Raw genomic sequence first — 21358 nt, 5'->3', positions numbered from 1 at the left:
CTGAAACATAAATCTTTGATTCTGTATTGGAACGGCGACGTTTCCTCCAAATCAGCAGTTCCATTTGACTTGGTGAGAACACAGACCCCGTCCTCTTGTGAGAATTCTGGCCTCACACTTCAGAAACCGGGAACGGCGGGAACAGGGTTTGTAGAGTGGGGTGGGGTGGAGGAGCAGCACCCAAGAGATGTCAGGGAAGTCACAGGTGCATGGAAAACTCGGTTTTGTCCCCCTTAGGCTAATGGCTTTCGAATGTGGAGTGATGACCTTTTGAAGTCTGTCATTGGCGCTATGGCTCTGCTGGGACCACTGTGTGTGCTTTTCAGTCGAATAAATGTTTAGATGAAATCAAAGTCTAGAAGTCTCCTGTACTTCAACGTCTCTGGACGGAGGGAAGAGGAATAAAGCAGAAATAACATAAGTAACCAGATTTGTTGTAGGCATTTAAACTCCGTTCCAAGGGGAGGGGATAACTCAGTAGTTTGATAAAGAGAGGAGAGGAGGTAGAGGCTGCCTTTCACCTCTCAGGGCTGGGCTGCGCTATGGAGCACAGTGGGCCTAATGTACTTAACCCCCACTATATAATGATGTTGCTGGAGTCAACATACCTTAGGTCAGGTTTCTGCATGGTTTGCATTGCAGGAGGTCGATGGGAGAAACTCTCTCATCAAGTTCCCTTGAAACTGCTTGCTCTGATGTAGTAACTGAATCAGCAAGAACACGTTTGATTTAGCAGGTCTTCACCAGACCCACTAAATTGACCTCTAGGGGATCGATTGCTGCAGTGCCAATCTTCCAGTAAATATGGTCAAACCCGAGCACAGTAATTCTGAATCAGGCTTGGTTGATGTAGCAGCGATTGGAAGATGTTATCACCTGATGACTAATTGGTGGTCATAGTCCTGTGGGCAGATGTGCACATCACAAAAAACACTTTTACAAAGAGGAGCCCCCCCCCAATTTTAACCCTAAAATGGGGCCATTGCCAGGACATGGGTGGGATGGGAAAGCTGGTGCTATTATGAGGCTACACAGAGGCATGTGTGGATGGGAAGAGGAATCGGTTCATCAACTAGCATCCCTTGTGAGAAATTAAAAATATGTTTTAAAGTCTTTGCAGTGTTCTCACCCCTTGAGAATTGGTCTCAAATCCAGTACTGCCTCTGTTTACCCATTCTGGCCTTGGCAACTCCTCTGAGGCCACCCACTGAGATGTCAAATCCTGTCAAGTTGATGATTATTGTAGATGTATTTATGTTCTGGGTAACTCTTCATTTGAATTGAGACCTCTCCCCTCCCAACACCTCTCACAGTCGCTTCATGGGAATAGCTGTTGGCCATTTGAGCCCATCTCAGTGCAAGCTTATTAAGGGCCGTATATTCTTCTTGTTCCCTGCTGCATAGCCAGTTTACTCTTTCAGAGATACCAGCAAAAATCTTCTTTGATATTAGTTTTGTTTAATCATTGACATACTGGCATGCTGTCAAGCTATTCGATGGTCATAGAGCTAAAGAGACGAAAACATTTAGCAAAGAGAATGGTGTGAATGGAATGAACAACTTCCGAAATAGGTTTCAAATTCCTCCTAGAAGAAACAAAATGTGAGTAAAAGGCAGAAATAGAGAGGAGTGGTCAATTTAATTATGTTAGGGTTTTTTTCATTATTCTCTCCCTGCAGGTTGTTTTATTATATATCCCTGCAGGTGGGCAGAATTTTGGAGTAGGGCAGAGCTGAGTGAAGGAGTTATGGGTTATTTTTTATGTCTGGTTTTATTTTTTTTATTATTTTTGTTTTTTCGTTTGTTTATTTCTTTGCATTTTCCTGACCAATGGTGCTGACCTCTTTGGTCAGTTACTACCTGTGAATTCCCCATACAACCAGCAGGGGGACTCAGGACACTAGATTTTCTCTCAGCTCATTAAAAAATGGCTGACAATCACTTTCTTATGATGGTCCCCTCTCTTTGTTTCTTTGCTGCTTTTACCTCCTTATAGCTCATTCACTGCCATGGGTCTAATTCTGAAGCTCTTCCAAATCAGAACTCCTCACCAGGATCTCTTTCCTTAGCAGTGTGGGAAAGGCAGGGTATTTGTGAGTCCAGGACATCTGGAAGAGCAGTTGTGCTGCCCTCGTAGAGAACCACTGATCCATTGTGTTTTGAAGAAGCCTCCCCAACTTCTAGTTAGCCCGTTCATTCTGCTTTCCTCTCCTAAACATAGCTGCCGCTGTGACTGCATGATCACCAGAGCAGGCTGCCAACTTTAAGGCACCAGTCAATAGTTTCTTGCTTGATCATGATGTACTGTCTTAATAATGGGCTTGTTTTTTATCATAAAGGGGGAATAACTTTCTCACATCCTGCCGGAAACTGGATCTGTTACGTGGCAGTGTGTTGTATGATGCTGATACATGCATCATGTATGCTCTCCTATGTACTAGGTTGTGCCTGCTGTATTTATGTTTACAAAGGTGTTTACATCCTAATCCCCTGTTTTCCCACAACATTTTCAAGTTCATTTGTTTGTTTGTTTTTTGATGCTCCATTTCTGTTTGAAGTTGAATTCTACCCTCTCATCCTGCCCCTTCCAAAGTTCAAGCAAAATATTTCAGACATTTCAAGCCCAGCAAGAGTGGAGAACAAAATAAAACTTTCCTCTCATTGAATTCGAGTGGGGCTGTTTCAGAAAAGTCAAAAAATGCGCTCCTGACTGATGAAAGTTTCACTGACAAAAGCACCAGTGTGGACAGTGTTATGTGAGGCCACATCTGGAATATTGTGTCCAGTTCTGCCCTCCCCCCCTATTACAGAAAGGATGCGGATACACTGGAGAAGGTCCAGCAGAGGGCAACAAAAATGCTTTGGGGGTTGGAGCACATGACTTCTGAGGAGAGGCTGAGGATTTGGACTTGAGTCTAAAAAAGAGAAGAGTGAGGAGGGATTTGATAGCAGCCTTCAGCTACCTGAAGGGGGGTTCCAAAGAGGATAGAGAGAGGCTGTTTTCAGAGGGGACAGATGACAGAACAAAAAACAAAGGTCTCAAGTTGCGGTGGAGGAGGCCTATGTTGGATGTTAGGGAAAACTATTTCTCTAGGGGTATGTCTACACGGCAGGGCAAAAGTTGAGTTAAGCTACACAACTTTAGCTACATCAATTGCATAGCTGACGTCGAAATACCTTAACTCGGCATTTGGCGCGGTCTACACAGCAGGAGTCAAAGGAAGAGTGTTCTTCCTTTGACTTCCCTCAGGGTATGACTACACAGCAGGGCAAAAGTTGAATTAAGCTACTCAACGTCAGCTACATTAATTGCGTAACTGAAGTCAAAATAGTTTGATGCGGCTTTTGGTGCAGTATACACAGCAGGAAATCAAAGAAAGAACACTCTTCCTTTGACTTCCCTTCCACCTTGTGAAATGAGGGTTACCGTGACTAGGACTAAGAAGTCCTCCAGCTCGAGACTATTTCGAAATAAAGGCTTGTGGTGTAGATGCTCACTATGTTATTTCGGAATAATGTCAGTTATTCTGAAATAACGTTGCTGTGTAGACATACCCTAAGGCTACATCTACACTGATCAGTCTTGTGCAAGAACATATGCAAATGAGGCGCGGTGATGAATATCGCCGCACCTCATTTACATACTTAATGAGCTGCCATTTTGCGCAAGAAGGAGCAGCCTACACTGCTCCTTCTTGCGCAAAAAATTCCTCTTGTGCAAGAGCCATTCTGCCTGAAAATAAGCGGCAGAATGGCTCTTGCGGAAGAGGGGGGTTTTGCTCAAGAAGGAGCAGTGCAAACTGCTTCTTGCGCAAAAGCCCCTTGTGCAAAATGGCATCTCATTAAGCAAGCAAAATAGGTGCGGCAATATTCATCACCGTGCCTAATTTGCATATGTTCTTGCACAAGACTGGGCAGTGTAGACGTAGCCTAGGGGTGTAGTGAAGCACTGGGATGGGTTCCCTAGGAAGGGGGTGGAATCTCCATCCCTAGAGGTTTCTAAGTCCTGGCTTGACAAAGCCCTGGCTGGGATGATTTGTGATACTGTCTCATGTGACCTCATAAGCAAATGAGAAGCCTTGACAACCCTACTATAAAATGGATGGAAAACCCAACTCAATGTAATTATCAATATTTCACAGTCAAGCTGGAAGGGCATATTGAGTTGGGCCCTGCAGGGATCTGTTCTGTCTGGTTCTATTCAATATCTTCATAAATTATTTGGATAACAGCAGAAAGAAAGCAATGAAAAAGTTTGTGGACTCTACCAGGCTGGGAGTGGTTATATGAGCTTTGAATGATCTTGACAAATTAGGGGAAAGGTCTGAAATAGCTGGGATGACATTCAGTAAGAACAAATGCAAAATACTCCAGTGAGGGAGAAACTATCTGTCACACACAAACAAAACGTAAAATAACTGCATAAGAGGCAATACTGCAGAAAAGAGTTTGGGGGTTATATTGGATAACAAACTAAATGGCTACATCTAGACTGGCATGATTTTCCGCAAATGCTTTCAGCGGAAAAGTTTTCCATGAAAAGCATTTGCGGAAAAGAGCGTCTAGATTGGCACGGATGCTTTTCCACAAAAGCACTTTTGGCGGAAAAGCATCCGTGCCAATCTAGACGCGCTTTTGCGCAAAACAAATCTGAGCTGTCTACACTGGCGCTTTTGCGCAAAAGCTTTGCGCAAAAGGACTTTGGTTCCGAACGGGAGCAGCATAGTATTTCCGCAAGAAGCACTGATTTCTTACAGTAGGAAGTCAGTGTTCTTGCAGAAATTCAAGCGGCCAGTGTAGACAGCTGGCAAGTTTTTCGGCAGAAGCAGAAGTCTAGACACAGCCAATGAGTCAACAATGCAATACTGTTGCAAACAAGGAACGTGGTTCTGGGATGTATAATCAGGAGTGTTGTAAGCAAGATGTGATAAGGCCTCGGCTGGAGTACTGTGTCAAGTTGAGGGAGCCACAGTTCAGGAAAGATAAGGAGAAATTGGAGAAAATCCAGAGGAAAGGAACAAAAATGATTAAAGGTCTAGAAAACATGACCTCCGAGGAAAACTGAAAACAAGTAGGTTTGTTTAGTCTGGAGAAGGGAATACTGAGAGCAGGACATAACAGGTTGTTATGCAGGGAAAGGTGATAAATTATTTTCCTTAACCGCCGAGGATAGGACAAGTAGTAATGGACATAAGTTGCATCTAGAAAGATTCTGGTTGGACATTAGGAAAAACTTTCTAACTATGAGGGTAGTTAACCACTGGGACAGATTACCTGGGGAGGTTGCAAGATGTCTGTCATTTGAGGCTTTTAAGAGCAGGTAAGAATATCATCTGGCAGGGATGGTCTGTATAATGCCTAATTGTGTCTCAATGCAGGACACTGGAGTGGATGTCCTATCAAAATTGTGTTCATCCTTCCAAAATAGGACATTTTTGAGAAATTACAGGACATATATATGGGTATGTCTGTACTATACTTGGAAGCAAGCCAGGGGCAACTGACTCGAGCGGCTAGCAACTAACCTCCTCCAGAACCACAAGGTCCACATTGCTGTTTTTAGAGCTCTAGCTTGAACAAAGGTAGCACCAGTCTGTCTAGCCAGGTTGGGATGTATGTTCGCAGCTGCACTGAAGACATACCATATGTGGTCTTATTGAATGAGAACATCATCAGCTCAGAACAGAATCCTTCCCTCCCAAAACACACCTCTTGCACAGTGGCCAAGACGCATGCTCATGCTTGTAAGGGGTTTTCTTCTCTTTCAATATCCTCCTGGAACATCAGGTGAATAAGACATTCACCTGTTCCTGCCATTTTTTTCTGTCTTGTTCTGGTCTGTTCAGGCTTCTGGGTGTAATGTTGCTGTGTTACATAGTCACCTATGATTCTTACTATTTTGTATTTCATTCCACTTATATTTTTTCTGAAATCCATAGATTTTTGTGGCCAGAAATGGTCATTAGGATCCTCTCATCCAACCTATGTGTAGAATTACAGATAAGTGGGGCTGGAAGTGACCTCAAGAGAACATCAGATCCAGGCTCCTGAACTGAGGCAGGACCAAGTAAATCTAGACCTTCCCTGGCAGGTGTTTGTCAACCTGTTATTAAAAAGCTCTTAAAATCTCCCCTCCAATTGTGGGGATTCCACAACCTCCCTTAGATACCTATTCCAGAACTTAATGGCCCTTTTCTCTGATATCTAAGCTAAATATCCGTTGCTGCAGATTAAGTCCATTGGTTCATGTCCTGCCTTCAGTCGACATGGAAAACATTTGCTCTCTATCCTTTTTAACAACTCCCTTAACATACTTGAAGACTTGTCCATCTTCTCACCTCTCCTCCTCCCCCCACTTCCTCCTCCATGCTCTTCTTTCCTCAAGACTAAATATGCCCAATTTTTTAAATCTTTCCTCACAGGTCATGTTTTCTTAACTTTGTATCATTTTTTGTTGCTGTTTCTGAACTCTCTGCAATTTGCCCACCTCTTTCCTAAAGCGTAACCCTAAAAAATGAACAAAGAACTTCTGGTGCAGCCTCACCAGCACCAGACAGAGCGGAACAATTACCTTCCGAGTCTTTTATACAATCCCTGTTAATACATGGCAGAGCTGTATTAGCTGTTTTTACATTACATTGTTGTTCAATTTGTGATCCATTTTAACCCCTAGAGCCTGGTATTTGCCCCTACCCAGTTACTTCCCATGTTGTAGTTGTGCATTTGATTTTTCCTTCCGAAGTATAGTAGTTTGTCTTCATTGGATTTCATCCGGTATATGTTTGACTAGTTCTTCCATTTGTCAAGTTTGTTTGGATTTCTAATCCTACCCTCCCAGCCAGGTGCCATTTGAGAATGTTATAAATGATTCTCCAACGTCCAAGTCATTAATGAAAATATTGAATCATATTGGAACCAGGACTGACCCCTGCATGACCTCACTAGATACACCCTCCCAAATAAACAGTGAACCACTGATAACTTCCCTTTGGGCACAGAGAAGCCATTTAATAATTTCATCTAAACCTTATTTCCCTCATTTGCTTATGAGGCTATCATGTGGGACTGTAGCAAAAGCCTTACTAAAATCAAGTTATATTATGTCTTCTGCTTCTCCCATACACTAGGGCTACGTCTAGACTGGCATGATTTTCTGGAAATGCTTTTAAAAGCTTTGCGCAAAAGGACTTTTGCCCGAACGGGAGCAGCATAGTATTTCCGCAAAAAGCACTGATTTCTTACAGTAGGAAGTCAGTGCTTTCGTGGAAATTCAAGCGGCCAGTGTAGACAGCTGGCAAGTTTTTCCGGAAAAGCGGCTGATTTTCCGGAAAAACTGGCCAGTCTAGACACAGCCTAGGACAGTAACCATGTCAAAGAAAGAAATTAGGCTGGTTTGCATTGCTTGTTTTTGGCACATCCATGCTGACTATTCCTTATCAACTTGATGTACTCTATGTGGTTACAAATTGATTGTTTAATAATCTGTACCAGTATTTTTCCTGGTATCCAAGTTAGGCTGATTGGTCTATAATTTCCTGGGTCCTCATTGTTCCCCTTTTTAAAGATAGGTACTGTGTTTGCCCTTCTCCAGACCTCTGGGACTTCACCCATTGTTCAGGAGCTCTGAAAGATACCTGCTAGTGGTTCTGCGATTTCTTCAGCTAGTTTCTGAAGTACCCTAGGATGACTTCCATCAGGCCCTGCCAACTTGAATATATCTAATTTAACTAAATATTCTTTCACCTATTGTTTCCATATCATGGTTGTACTGTTACGGTTGCACTGCTGGAATACTGTATTCATTTCTGGTGCCCACAGTTCAAGAAGGATGTTGATAAATTGGAGAGAATTCAGAGAACTATGCGACTGATTAAAGAATTGGAAAGAATGCTTGACAGTGATAGAACAATGAGCTTCATCTCTTAAGAGAAGATTAAAGAGTGACTTGATCATTGGTCTATAAATACCCAGATGGGAAACAAATATTTGATAATGGGCTCTACATCATCGCAGAGGCTTAACGTGATCCAAGGCTTAATGTGATCTAGTGGTTGGATATTGAAGTTGGGAAAATTCAGACTAGAAATAAAGTATACACATTTAACAGCAAGAGTAATTAACCATTTGGTGCAATTAACCAAGAGGCATGGTGGATTCTCTCTCCCAGGCAATTTTTAACTCAAGATTGGATCATTTTTCTAAAAGATTTTCTCTAAGTATTATTGTAGGGAATGCTCTATGAATTGTATTGGGAAGATTACGGTCTATGTTATACTGAAAGTCAGATTAGGAGGTCCAGTCTTGCCTTGGTAGCTGGGAACCTAGGCCTTATAGTTAGTATGATATCATAGATTTTTTTCGTCGATGTGCATACAGCTGTTTGCCCCCATCCCCTTCACAGTACGAGGCATACAAGTTTGTGAATATATAGGATGAACCTCAGAAAAAGAATATCTCACCTGAGAAGCACTGTAAAGGATTTTAAAAGGGACCACGTTTAACTCCACTGTACTAGGAGCCGAAATCCAATTGCCTTCTGCATTAGCAAATCAATGACTTAAAAGCTTTGAAGTTCTTCATGTCACTGTGAATATTTTATACCACTTGCACTCTCCTGGCAACGTTTTGCTTTTGATGCTTAAATTAATCTTGTTTTCTCCAAATTGGTTTTTACTGTTTTAATCTTGGTTCAGCTAATAGGAAAAGAAATGAGAACTCTTCCCAAATCAATTCAGTTTTAATTTCCTTACTCACCAACACCTTAATGCAGGTAAGCAATTATTTTGGAGAAATAATATATATAACCCACTGAGATAGTCCACTAGTCAGACTGGCCTCAATAAAATACTTAAATAATGCACAGAGTCTATGGGGCTATAATTCTGACATCATTATTAGTAATGTAAAATCTGCCAGAACAGAACAGACCAATGGTCCATGTAGGGTATGTCTACACTTGCACTCTCTTTCGAGAGAGGGATGCAAATGAGGACATTTGAAATTGTAAATGAAGCTGGGATTTAAATATCCCACACTTCGTTTTCATATTCGCTTTATGGCGCTATTTCGAAATAACAGACGCTGTTAAGATGTGGTTATTTCAAGAGAAAACTCTTCTCTCGAAATAACCCTTATTCCTCATACAATGAGGTTTCCCAGTTATTTCGAGAGAAGGGTTTTCTCTCGAAATAACCGCATCTTAACAACGTCTGTTATTTCGAAATAGTGCTATTTTAAAATAGCGCCATAATGCAAATATGAAAATGAAGTGTGGGATATTTAAATCCAAGCTTAATTTGCAATTTCGAATGTCCTCATTTGCATCCTTCTCTCGAAAGACGGTGCAAGTGTAAACATACCCGTAGTGTGTCATCTTACCTCTCTATGGGGGATTAGCTCAAACCTTAGAGCATTAGCTACAACCAGATGTTCTAAAGGAAGATATAACACCTTCAAAGTGGGCAACCCTACAATAACATGCCGTAAGGAGATATTCCCTCCCATTGGCAGGTACTTAGTGGTTGGCTTATGTCTTGAAGGACGAGGGTATCATGTAAACATTTCTGTCTTGTCTTATGGACTTGCAACACAAATTATATCTGACAGAACTCTTCTGACTATTCTACTGAGCTATTTGCTTCCTAAATATCTTCTGAAGCTGAATCTGTGTCAAGCCATCAATGTTACTTTTGGCCCAAACAAGGCTATCTGGTGATAGTATGAGATCACTCTTTTTATAAGAAGAACTTGTTGGCCAATTGCTCAGCCTGAAGGGGCAGTGGGCTGCCTGTTATCTCGTTTCTTTTCTTTGATCTGTCTATTTTGGCTGGCCCTATCAGAAGTTATAGCTTGTGCTGGTGTAGCTCTCAAGAGTCCTGGGAGCATGCAAGTTTTCCCACCACATCAAGGTGCATCCAGAGGGAATGTTGAGTAATACCCTGCAGCAGTGAATTCCACAGGTTGAGTGTTACAAAAGAGATGTCTCCTTTGTCAGATATGTATGTTTTCAGTGCTGATAATATTTCATGAGGCAAGCAGAACGTTCACAGTTAGGGGCAGTGAGCTGAATGCAAACTCTCTGGAGCATTATGCTGAGCAAATGGTGATTTTTGTACCTGTGGTAATTTGGCCGATGAGTGGATTTTCATGAGAACAGCGAAAGGTAGCTCTCTCATCTGGCAGCTATCTTCTATCACCTTTCATGTCCCTGCTTCAAACAAAGGAGGCCTTAGCACTCTCCATAAGGGGGAAAAAAGGTGGGGGAGTGATTGGAAAGAGAGTTATAATGGAAAGCATCAGCATGGCTTGTCCAGAAACACATATGTTACGTAATCATGTAGAGTGGTATTCACTGCTTTGTAGACAGTCAGGGCAGAGTCAAGGTTAAAGTGGGATGGGCTAGATGGTTGTAGTCCAGGGGCAGTCCTTCCACAAAGGGGTAAGTTTTACTCAAACCTTCCAGTACATCCAGAGCCTTGTAGAGACAGACAAGACGGTGTAAAGGTTGACAGCCCAAGCATTGGCATTCATTCATGTAAAGGATAGAGAATAAGACAGTGAATATCTTATTACCTCTGTATAGAGCCATGGTACACCCACATCTTGAATACTGGGTACAGATGTGGTTGCCTTAAAGCAATCTTGGAATTGGAAAAGGTTCAGAAAAGGACAACAAAAATGATTAGGGGTTTGGAATGGGTCCCATATGAGGAAAGATTAAAAAGATGGGGACTTTTCAGCTTAGAAAAGAGGAAACAAAAGGGGGATATGATAGAGGTCTATAAAATCATGACCAGTATGGAAAAAGTGAATAAGGAAAAGCTATTTACTTGTTCCCATAAATAAGTCATAGGGGTCCCCAAATGAAATTAATAGGTAGCTGGTTTAAAACAAAGGGAAGTATTTCTTCACATAGTACACAGTCAACCTGTGGAACTCCCTGCCAGAGGATGTTCTGAAGACCAGGACTTTAACAGGGATCCAAAAGGAGCCAGATACATTCATGGAGGTTAGGTCCATCAATACTTATTAGCCAGAATGGGTAGAAATGGTTTCCCTTCCTGTTTGTCAGGGGCTGGGAATGGATGACGAGGGAGGGACCACCTGATAATTGCCTGTTCACTTCTTCTGGGGCATCTAGTATTGGCCACTATCAGAAGCCAGGATACTGGGCTGGATGGACTTTTGGTCTGACCCTATAGGGCCATTTTTATGTTATTTTACCGACAGAACATACCTAATGCAGAGTGGAATGCAGGGCACCTTCCCATGCATGTTAGTACGCCCTCCAGGATTGCTTCTTAGGACAGCAGAAGTGTGTTGCTGCCCAATGAAGCGTGCTTACTTTCTCTGTTTAACGATGGGCAATGCCGTTTTGATTCAGCGCATTGCCATTGTAGATCAGAATCAGCCTGTGCCATGCGTGTTGCATGAGATCTCACTGGAGCTAGGCCCAGCTGTGACACTGACACGTTGGATTAGGCAGACGTGTCGAGCAGGCACCTAAAGAAAACTGCTGGCGATCGCGCTGTGATTTATGGTGTCATTCCGGGTATGTCTAGACTACATGCCTCTGGCGACGGAGGCATGTAGATTAGGCTACCCGGTATAGGGAAATGAAGCGGCAATTTAAATAATCGCCACTTTATTTAAATTTAAATGGCTGCCGCGCTGAGCCAATCAGCTGTTTGTCTGCTCAGCGCGCTAGTCTGGACGCTCCGCGGTCAAGATTAAAGGCATTTGTCGACCGCCCCATTATGCCTTGTGGGATGAGGTTTACTGGGAAGGTCGATAAATGCCTTTGATGTTGACCGTGGAGCTTCCAGACTAGCGCGCTGAGCTGACATACAGCTGATCGGCTCAGCGCGGCAGCCATGTAAATTTAAATGAAGCAGCGATTATTTAAATCGCCGCTTCATTTCCCTATGCCGGGTAGCCTAATCTACATGCCTCCATCACCAGAAGCATGTAGTCTAGACGTACCCTCCTTGTCCTGAGGCAGATCCCCTCCGTGCCCTTAAAAAACTGAGGCAGGAGAGCACAGCTCTGTCGGCACTGCTCCAGCCTAAGGCTAATCAAGGGCTGAGTGTTATGGAAGTGAGTCCCGCTAAGGTAAATTCATGTTGTGTAGTTTACTGAACCACCAGTGCATTGTGTCTTGTTGCTGTGGAAAAGACTCAGTGCGGGCTTAGATTAAACATTCGTGCAAGCTGGAGCTAAATTTGGTCTCTGTGCACCTGATTTCTGCATCTCTCTGCAGCAGCAAACTGGACATTCTGTAGAAGCGTCATTTACGCTGGGACAAACTTCTCAAACATAGGATCCTAGACTTACGGGCCTAAATCAAAGAAACTTGCCTTTCTTAAAAAAAATGTTGCAAACCTGAAGCTCCCAGTGAGGTCAGTATGATTTGTCACATCTCAGCACTTCTGAACATCAGGCCACATATATTTAGATACTTCAATATGGATTTAGGAGGCTCCTAGGTTTGCAAAATCAGCCTTAAGGGCTTTTTATTGACTTAAAAGTGAATAATAGCCCCTGGATTGCTGATTTTGTTCTTAACCATGTTTATTTTATGCTCTCCCCGCGTTTTCAGCCTGCAGTGTCAGATTTTTGTGTCAACAATGTGCAATGACATCAAGAACGTTCACCAGAAAAGCAGGAGATTTTAGCCACTGGGTAGGAGTCAATGGAGGTGATGAGAACTCAGTGCCACCAAGTCAATTCCAGATTACCTCAGGTTTTCTGTTCTCAAGATGGCGGTGCGGACTAAATGAAGAAAAAGTTTGTTCCCTGTCCGTAACAATATTATACACAGGGACATTTTGAATATAATGCCCCCTCCTCCCTCCCGAGTCTGTGTTAATAAGTGAAGTCTCAGAGGGGTAGCCGTGTTAGTCTAACTTACAAAAAAAAAAAGAGTGGTCCTGTCGCACCTGAGAGACTAACAAAATAAATAGATAGTATCATGAGCTTTCATGGGCACAACCCACAAGCCCCGAAAAGCTCATGATACTATCTATATTTTTGGATGGTCTCTGGGCCCTTGTCTACACCAGGGAGTTATTTCGAAATAAGTCTCCTTATTTCGAAATACTAAGTGGAGCGTCCACACTATCAAGCCCGTTATTTTGAAATAACAGGCTGGTTTCTTTTCAAAATCTCTACTCCTGCTTTCCTCGGGGAATAACGCTAATTTGAGGCTGTTCTTTCGGGCGTTATTATTTCGAATTTAGTTATTTTGAAATAATTTTCTGATGTAGACACGCCTTAAGACGCTGCAGGACCACTTGTTGTTTTTAAAATTGTTTTAATAAGTGAAGGTTTCACATCTTGGTTACTGCTGCTTGCTAAACTTTCTCTGTGCCCATTAGCAGTGCTCGGTCTTCTGCTGACACAAGGGCCTTTTGGTTCTGTTTGTCAAGACTTCTCACAAGTGTTCTCTCTCTCTTGCTGTGATATCTTTGTGTGTGTGTGTGTGTGTGTGTGTGTGTGTGTGTGTGTGTGTGTGTGTGTGTGTGTGTGTGTGAAATTTGTCATGTTAGCAGAGGTCTGCAGGTCATAGAGAATGATCCTTAGCGGGAAGTTTGGAAGGCCTTTCTGTATGTCTAATTTCATGTCTAAAACATCTAGTATTTCAATGGATTTATCCACCAAAGAATACGTGTTTCACAGTGCGCCTTCATTTGGGGCTTTGCATCACGGGGACTTTCCCTTTGTTACCTTTAGGTTGGCTTAACAGCATTGTTCAGGGGGGTGGATTTTTCACACCAATGAGTGATGTAGCTGGGTCACCTTAACATCTTTATGTAGATGTGGACAGAGACTCTGAAATTCAGTCCCATCGCCTCAGTCCAGAATGGGCCATTTCCTGCGGGTCCCCAAGAGAGACTTCCAAGCCTGCCTTTCTTCTGGGCCTTGGAGAAGGAGGAACTAGTTTAAGCTGAGTTGCCTGTAATGTGGGCTAGAGTGAGTGTCTTCTCCCCTCTGTGATTTGGGAAGCCATTATAATTAGTAAGGATGTGAATGGTTAATCGGTGAGCCTTGCCCTTAATGGTTGAGGCTTACTGGTTCCAGTTAACCAGTGGGGCTGGAGCAGCTCCCCACCTGATGCGGGCAGGAGGCTGCTCCAACCCCGCGGGGCCTACTGTGTGGGGGAGGTACTCCAGCCCCAACAGAGCAGCCCCTCTCCATGGTGGAGTGGCCCATATGCCCTTTAATTGGTTAACCAATAACCTGTTAACCAATAAAATGGGATTTTGCATCCCTCGTGCTTAGATGTGTCCTTTAAACTGTCTGTCAGAGGTCCCTGGAGCCTTTGGCTGGGCCATCCTTGAGGGCCAAAGAAGTGACATGCTTTACACTACTTCTTCTGTGGCCTTCAGTGGGCCTCTGGAGATGAGGAGTATGTGACTAAAAATCCCGCAACACTGAGCCTGCAGGTCTGGCTGAAGATCTATACAATTGTAGCGGAGTTGTTGGCTTGGGCTGAAGCTGGACTCGGGACTCCATGACCGGAGTGGGTCTCAGAGCCTGGGCTTCATGGCCTGCAGCCCCACAAGCTCAAACCAGTTGACCAAGGCCAGTCATGGTTGTGCCACTGGTCTTGTAGCACAGACCTACCCTATGCCAGGGCTCTGACTCAGGTTTGGCATGGGGCTGGAAGGAAAGCTTGGAGTCCATCAGTCTGGTGTGAGTCAGCAGGCACTCGGGACCTGCGGCCTAGGACCTGGCTAGGGGAGTGGGTCAGAGCCTAAATCTTGCTGTGATTTAGAGTCAAGCCCTGTCATTGGACGCACCTCAAGCTGTGGAGAAGATCTACATGGTGCAGTTGGCCGTCTTCACGTGGCTGTGAGAGATGAGTCCGATAATGCTAAACCCAAGTTTACAGTGCCGTATGAATGCTCAAGCATAAGCTTGGAAACTTCAAGCCTGGGGCCCACCGATCTGGGCTTAGTGTGCCGTCTAGAAATATCCTCCAGGTCCCAGCAGGAAGTCTTGCTTTGAGAGCTCTGACCTGCCATACAGAGCATTTCTCAGCCATAGGTCCCAGCATTTATGGGCTGCATCTCTCTGTATGGACTATGGGAGCATCGTTTTAGTTCTGCATAGGTTACATAGTCTTGTGTCTGAGAAGTCAAAGAAGGACCAAGTATTCTTGCTTCCTTCCAGGATCAACGCACTGATATAGCCATTCGTATCTTCTCTCTCTCAGACATTTTAAGTATAATTCTTGCAAATGACTAGGAGATTTTTTTTAGTTTAGGAAATGTTTTGTCTGGTTCAGTCTGTAAATTTACTGGCTTGTCTATGCGCCCCGGCCACCAGAATGCTGGGGACACAGTATGGCAGCCCATCTCCCTGATCACTCAGGAAGCCTGGGGCCGTGACGTAGCAGCCTGGCTCCCCAGCCCCCAGGAAGGGCTGGGATTGGAGCCGGGGCCTCAGCACGGTAGCCCTGGCCCTCCAGGTGGCCAGGACAGCTCAGGCTGGGAGTGGGCGGGACTTGGCTCCAGGGGTGGGGCCTCGGGTGGAAGGGGCGGGACTGGGGCTTCACTTCCCCAGCTGGGCCTTCAGCTGCTGCCCATGCCTCAGTCTATTTCAATTCACATTGTTTTGCCTTTCAAGAACAGCCTAATTGACAGCCCTTTCTTTTCTTTCTTTAGCTGTGCCTCCCAAATTGAAGGAGCTGAAAAACCAGGAGTCGGCTGTGGGCCAGACGCTAGTGCTCAGGTGTGAAGCCAATTCTGAATACCCCCCTCTCCGATTCAAATGGTTCAAGAATGGGAAAGAAATAACCAAAAAAAACAAGCCGGAAAATGTCAAGATCTCCAAAAAACAAAAGTAAGTCCCACGATGCATTTGGCAAGCTGGGCTGGGGGGAGGAAGTGGAATCGTTTGCCGGGCCCCCAGCACTGAACGTATTAATGATCGTAGCGGGCATAACTGAGTGCTGAGAAATAAGGAAAGAGAACAAATGGAAATAGGTTATCCCTTTACTTTCACCGGGATTTATATGTTGTCAAGTAATAACAAAACCAGAATATATCACAGTTTGTATGCCAATTTTTATTCCCATTGTTTTTTTTTATAACAAAATACAAACTTTTTTTTAACTAATCTTGGGCGCGGGGCATGGTAAAACACTGATAGAAACTTTACGTTCAATGTTTGAAATTCGAAATTGTTTGACTACCCAGGGGATCTGGCTCCAGGAATAACTTTGAGTCTTGCTTTGCCCTGAAATGTAATCCTGGAAATTGCTAATTATCTCCTGCGTGGTTCTGAGAGGTTTCAAATCCCATTGACTTTGCCCGAGGACTCAGAACTAGAGCTATGTGCCTAACAGGCTGTTTTGGTTTGTTAACTGCTTGGCAAATTCAGAAGAAAAATGCATTTTGGATCGACCTGGAAATAAAAAGTTTAGATAAACTGAAAAGTTTAAAAAAAAAAGTTTTGGGTTGAACAAAACATTGAGTTCAACCGAAAATGAAATGCTTCATTTAGAAATCACACTCCTGCCCTGACATCACTCCCATGCACTGCTCGGCTGGATTCTAGCTGCCTTCCTGATCCTTATGTTTGTGAAGTGCTGTGAGCCGGTGTCGGGCTGAAATTCGGAGAGAGCTGGCTGGTGCGTAGGGTTGCCAGCTGTCCGGTTTTTGCCCGGACTGACCGTCATTTGAGTCCCCTGTCCGGTAAAAAACCAGAACATACCGGACATGTGAAATGTCCAGTATTTCCTGTTTCCCTCAGATGGAAGCCTGTTGGGAATAATTTTCCCGTGCCGCATCTGGCAGAGGCGGGGGAGTGAGGAGTGTGGGGCCATTTAAAGGCGCAGTGCCTTTTTTTGTTTTTCTCTGCTTAACAACTTTGGTCTCCCCATTTTTTCTCTCAACAGAATTTTTTTCCCCAGTATTTTTTTTTTGGAGGGTGGGGGCATGTTCGGTATTTTTTGTTAAACCATCTGGCAACCCTACCTGGGGAGTGCCCCGAACTGAAGGAATTTGTGCATTCAGAATTGTAACTTGGAGAGACAGAGGGGTCTGGCTATGGCTGCAGCTGCTACCACACCAGGCCTGAGCAAACACAAACATCTTGACAGGAGATAGATCTTGTTTTGATGGAGGCGCATGAATGTGTCCTTTGGCTCAGCTAACGTTGTATTGTATGCATGGTTAAATTGTATGGTACACATACATAGGACAGGCGCATATTACAAAGCTAAGTAAATAAGCACGAAAATAATTCAGTGCAGGTGAATGCAGTAAATAACACAATTATATTATGTGCAAATTCATCCCAATAGTATTTCCCTACCAAGCTAAATGAATGTCAATGGGTTAATATTTCTCTATTCTGAATATTTTTATGGTGCAAGATAATCCAACAAGGAAATACGTTTCATTCTTGGGCTGCTGTATTGTTATAGGACAACTAATTTACATATGGGATTTTTATAATAACAAAGCATGGAAAATAACCAAAAAGTGGGGAGTTGTGTGAGCTGGATTAATATCTATTTTAAAGACAAATGGCTACTTCAAGAGTGAGATTATAATGCTGATGCAGAAGACATGCTCTAGCATCATCAGGATCCAAGACAGCATAATGGTATTAGCTTCATCCATCCTGACAGTTCAGAAGAACACTTTCTCCCTATTAAAGAAATCCCACTTAAGCTTGAAAGCAGCATCCATCCCTCCATGAGGACTTTTGTTAATTTGAGATTTCCCACGCCAGCTCTTTGCTCATTTTAGGAGTGTTTAGAGAAAGTGCAGATTCATTGCAAGAAAGAGACTCCTGTAGCACGCCAACAAACGAGATGCAACACTTGAAACCTATAAAAACACTGAAGCCAAATATTTACCAAACCAGTTAAACAGGATGTAACAATTTTAAACGACCTGTAAAAAACGTTCTAGGCAGAGTAAGTGGGGCAACTTCTGGAAGCGAAAGGGAGGCAGTAGCTTTGCAGCTTCCCTTAAAATGACAGGGAAAAATGACCCACAGATGTCAGTACCAATAGACGTCGGGGTTGGGGGGGACGACCCTGCAGTCTGTTATTTACTGGTGCCACATCCAGATGCATATTGTTAGCAAGTGACACCTGTAGCAATGTCACCAACGCTGTGTTCCTTTGACCTGTTAGTTTGCTTGAATGGGTTTATGCTCGGATGCGGTTCATTGTGGGATAATCCCCGATAAATCCCATAATGAAGGCTCTTGGTATGAATTGTATTCCATGAATTGGCTCCACAACTTAGAAAGCCCCCCTCAATCTAATCTTGAATCCTGAGTTAGCTGACCCAGGCCAGCTCTTGGTTTGCTCTGCTGGCCTTCTCCTTCTTCTCCCTCTGCTGACAGTGTGCTGGCTGCAAACCACAGTGAACAGCACCCGAGCATAAGCCCTTTCCCCTCCCGCTAAGCATGGCAGCTGTTCTGATATCCCCCCTCCACAATCTGGGGATTGGTTCTAGGGTAGAGCCTTTTACCTTGAGTCCAGTTCTTGACAGTCATTTAGTTCAATGCCTGTGTGGCACCCTTTGTGCGCAAAGAGTCTCGGGCCATGGCTACAAACCCTACAGCGACCCAGCCGAGGGCTGCAGATCCGTCGCTAACGGAGACCCTTGCCACAGCAACAGAAGAGGGCTTCCTGTCGCCATGGCAATCAACCCCTTGAGAATTCTTCTGCTGGCCTAAGGGTGTCTGCACCAGGGCTGAGGTGGGCGTCATGACCTCTCTCAGGGGTGTCAATTAGTGCTGCTAGGCACTCGTAGGAGAACAACGGCCACTTCCTGTTGCCACAACTTCCGACTATTGCCACTCTCAACTCAGAGATCAGAGACAACATTACCCTCTTCTCCTTTGAGATGATCTCCCCCGGCTCCCAGCCAGGGTTAAGCCAGATTGGCCTGGCCATGTGAGGCAGCTTATGCCTAAACCGCCTGTGCTATACCTGCTCTGTGGTCAAAGAGAGAGCTGCGAAGGACTGGTCCAGGTAATGACATTACTTGTAGTCGGGGCCCGGCTGAGAGACAGCAGGAGGTAGTTCCGCCACATGTTTGAGCAAGCTGGAATTCTGCATGTTAAAATCTAATCTTCACACCTTGCAAACTGATTAAATTGCCTCTCCTCACCAGGAACGAAACGTCGCCTCACACAGAGTACCACCATTGCCCACAATTTTTGGCTAACTCTGGACAGTGATGCCCTGGTGGGGCTGCTAAAACGTTTGTTGCTCTCTCTCGTGATTATTTATTCAAATGCTAGAAACTACCATACTTGTACAGAACTTTGCGACTGGCAGCATTAACCTGCGGGACCGGAGAATTGATTTATTTATGTATGGGCACCTGGCCTGCTGGTGTCCGAGCACCTGCCGGTCCAGCGTCTTGAAAGGGAGGAGGTTGTTTTCTGTATATTTGCCTTAATAACAAAGCAGAGAAGTATAAACCAGTGTATTTATTTCAGCTTTCTAACGTGCCTGTTCTGCAGAATTCTCCAATTTCTGGGAGGGGTAACCTGGTGTAATCAGAGGGTAGAAGATGTGTCTCTTCATTGGATAAATTACAGTGGGAGAGGTCTAGGTTGGATATTAGCAAAAACTATTTCCTTAGAAGCATGGTGAAGCACTGGCATGATTTATCTAGGGAGGGGTAGAATCTCCATCCCTAGAGGTTTTTAAGTCCCAGTTTGACAAAGTCGTGGCTGGGATGATTGAGTTGGGGTTGCTCCTACATTGGGCAGGGTGTTGGACTCGTTGACTCCTGAGGTCTCTTCAGCCCTAGAATTCTAGGATTCTAAATGCATGGACTCCTTGTCGTGTTTCTTTCTCTGATCATTGTTGTTCCTAATTCTACAGGATGTACTCTGAACTTCACATTTATAGAGCATCGTTGGCGGACGCTGGGGAATACACATGCAAAGTGAGCAGCAAACTAGGAAACGACAGCACCAAAGCCAGCATTACCATCACGGACACCAATGGTAAGATGTGGCTATTTGTTTAACTGCTGCTTAAAAAAAAACGAACAAAAGTTTTGCATTAAAAGAGCTATCAAGACAGCAGGGTCTGTAGGGCAGTGAGAATTGTGCAAACTCTGCAAGAGGAGCGTCCTCACTAGACCACGTTGAAAGCAAAAGTGAGATGAAAATGCTTCAGTCAATTGCGATATAAGTAAAATAATTAAAACACATTAGGCCTGATATAGATACAAGCCTATTTTAGATTATATTGGCCCTTGTTGTGCAACCAAGCTGAGTCATTATTACAGTAGCACCTGGAAGACTCAATAGATTGGGCACCCCATTGTGCTAGCCAGCACAAACCTCTAGTAAGACCAGCCTCAGCACTAAAGATCTTATGATCTAAACAGACAAGACTGACAAAGGGGGAGGGAGAAGAAAGAAGGTTATCGCTGTTTCCATTATATAAAAGAGTAAGTGAGGCACAGAGAGATTAAGTCTATTGACAGATCTGGCAATTGAATCGAGATCTCCTGAATCCCAGTCTGGTATCTTTACTAAAACACAGCTCTCCTCTCTAATGTCTTCACTATGTGGAAGATTGACACTACGTGGTAGATCTTCTGGGGGTCGATTTAGCGGGTCTAGCGAAGACCCACTAAATCGAACTCAGAGGGTACCCACATCAGCGCTGGTACTCTTGCTCCTCATGAGGAATAAGGGAAGCCAATGGGAGCATTTGCTCCTGTCGGCCTCCTGCTGTGTGGATGGAGCAAAAATTCAATTTAAGATACACTGACTCCAGCTACGTAATTAACATAGCTGGAGCTGCGTGTCTTAATTTGACCTTACCATGTAGTGTAGACGAGGGCTAAGTAATATTTGTATGGCTACTAATTGTGACCAACACTCCTTTCAGATATGTCAGTTGTTTTCCTGTTAGCTTGTACGTGAGATGAATGTTTCAATGCAGCCGAAGTGATCAGCATACAAAGTCATTCATAGACATAAATCTGCCTCATATGCTGTCACGTAGACTTGCGGTCTGAGGAATGGAGAAGCAGTGCTCTCAAAATTCTGTTTTTCAAAGCTCCTTTCTTTTTCACCGATAGTTACATACGCTTCTAGACAAATTTACTTTGTCCCACTATGCATAAGCTTTTTTGCAGTGCTCTTTCCAGTTATGGCCAAGTTGGCAAGGATAAGCTGAAGTTCTGTTTCTTGGGTTTGTTGTTGACTAATTAACATATATCAACAGTTGAAATTCAAATGGTAGGCCAGTGGGGGAGCGGGAATGGAGCAACTAGATGCCTGCTCAGATTAATAGAGCCACTAAAAGACAACTTCTGACTGTTAATCTGATGGGATTTGAAGACCTCATTGCACC

At 43.9% G+C, this 21358-nt stretch overlaps 1 protein-coding gene across 8 annotated transcripts in view; it reads left to right on the top strand.

Moving 5' to 3' along the window:
- The window catches only part of NRG1 (neuregulin 1), a 532697-nt gene that overhangs the window by 351630 nt on the left and 159709 nt on the right, over nt 1-21358 (top strand). For 6 of the 8 annotated variants that reach the window (XM_075931340.2, XM_075931339.2, XM_075931337.2 and 3 more), the window contains 2 exons: nt 15669-15846; nt 19868-19992. In XM_075931340.2, the coding sequence (XP_075787455.2) occupies nt 15669-15846; nt 19868-19992 (303 nt within the window). Of the gene's footprint in view, nt 1-15668; nt 15847-18669; nt 19004-19867; nt 19993-21358 lie in introns of those variants that run through there. The other 2 variants (XM_075931342.2, XM_025183072.3) reach the window with 1 other exon arrangement.

This window comes from Pelodiscus sinensis, chromosome 6 (genome assembly GCF_052426305.1).
Source record: "Pelodiscus sinensis isolate ZL-2025 chromosome 6, ASM5242630v1, whole genome shotgun sequence".
In the NCBI taxonomy this organism is placed as follows: Eukaryota; Metazoa; Chordata; order Testudines; family Trionychidae; genus Pelodiscus; species Pelodiscus sinensis.
Note: the sequence above shows the minus strand (reverse complement) of the source record. Positions and strands in the feature narration are given on the sequence as shown.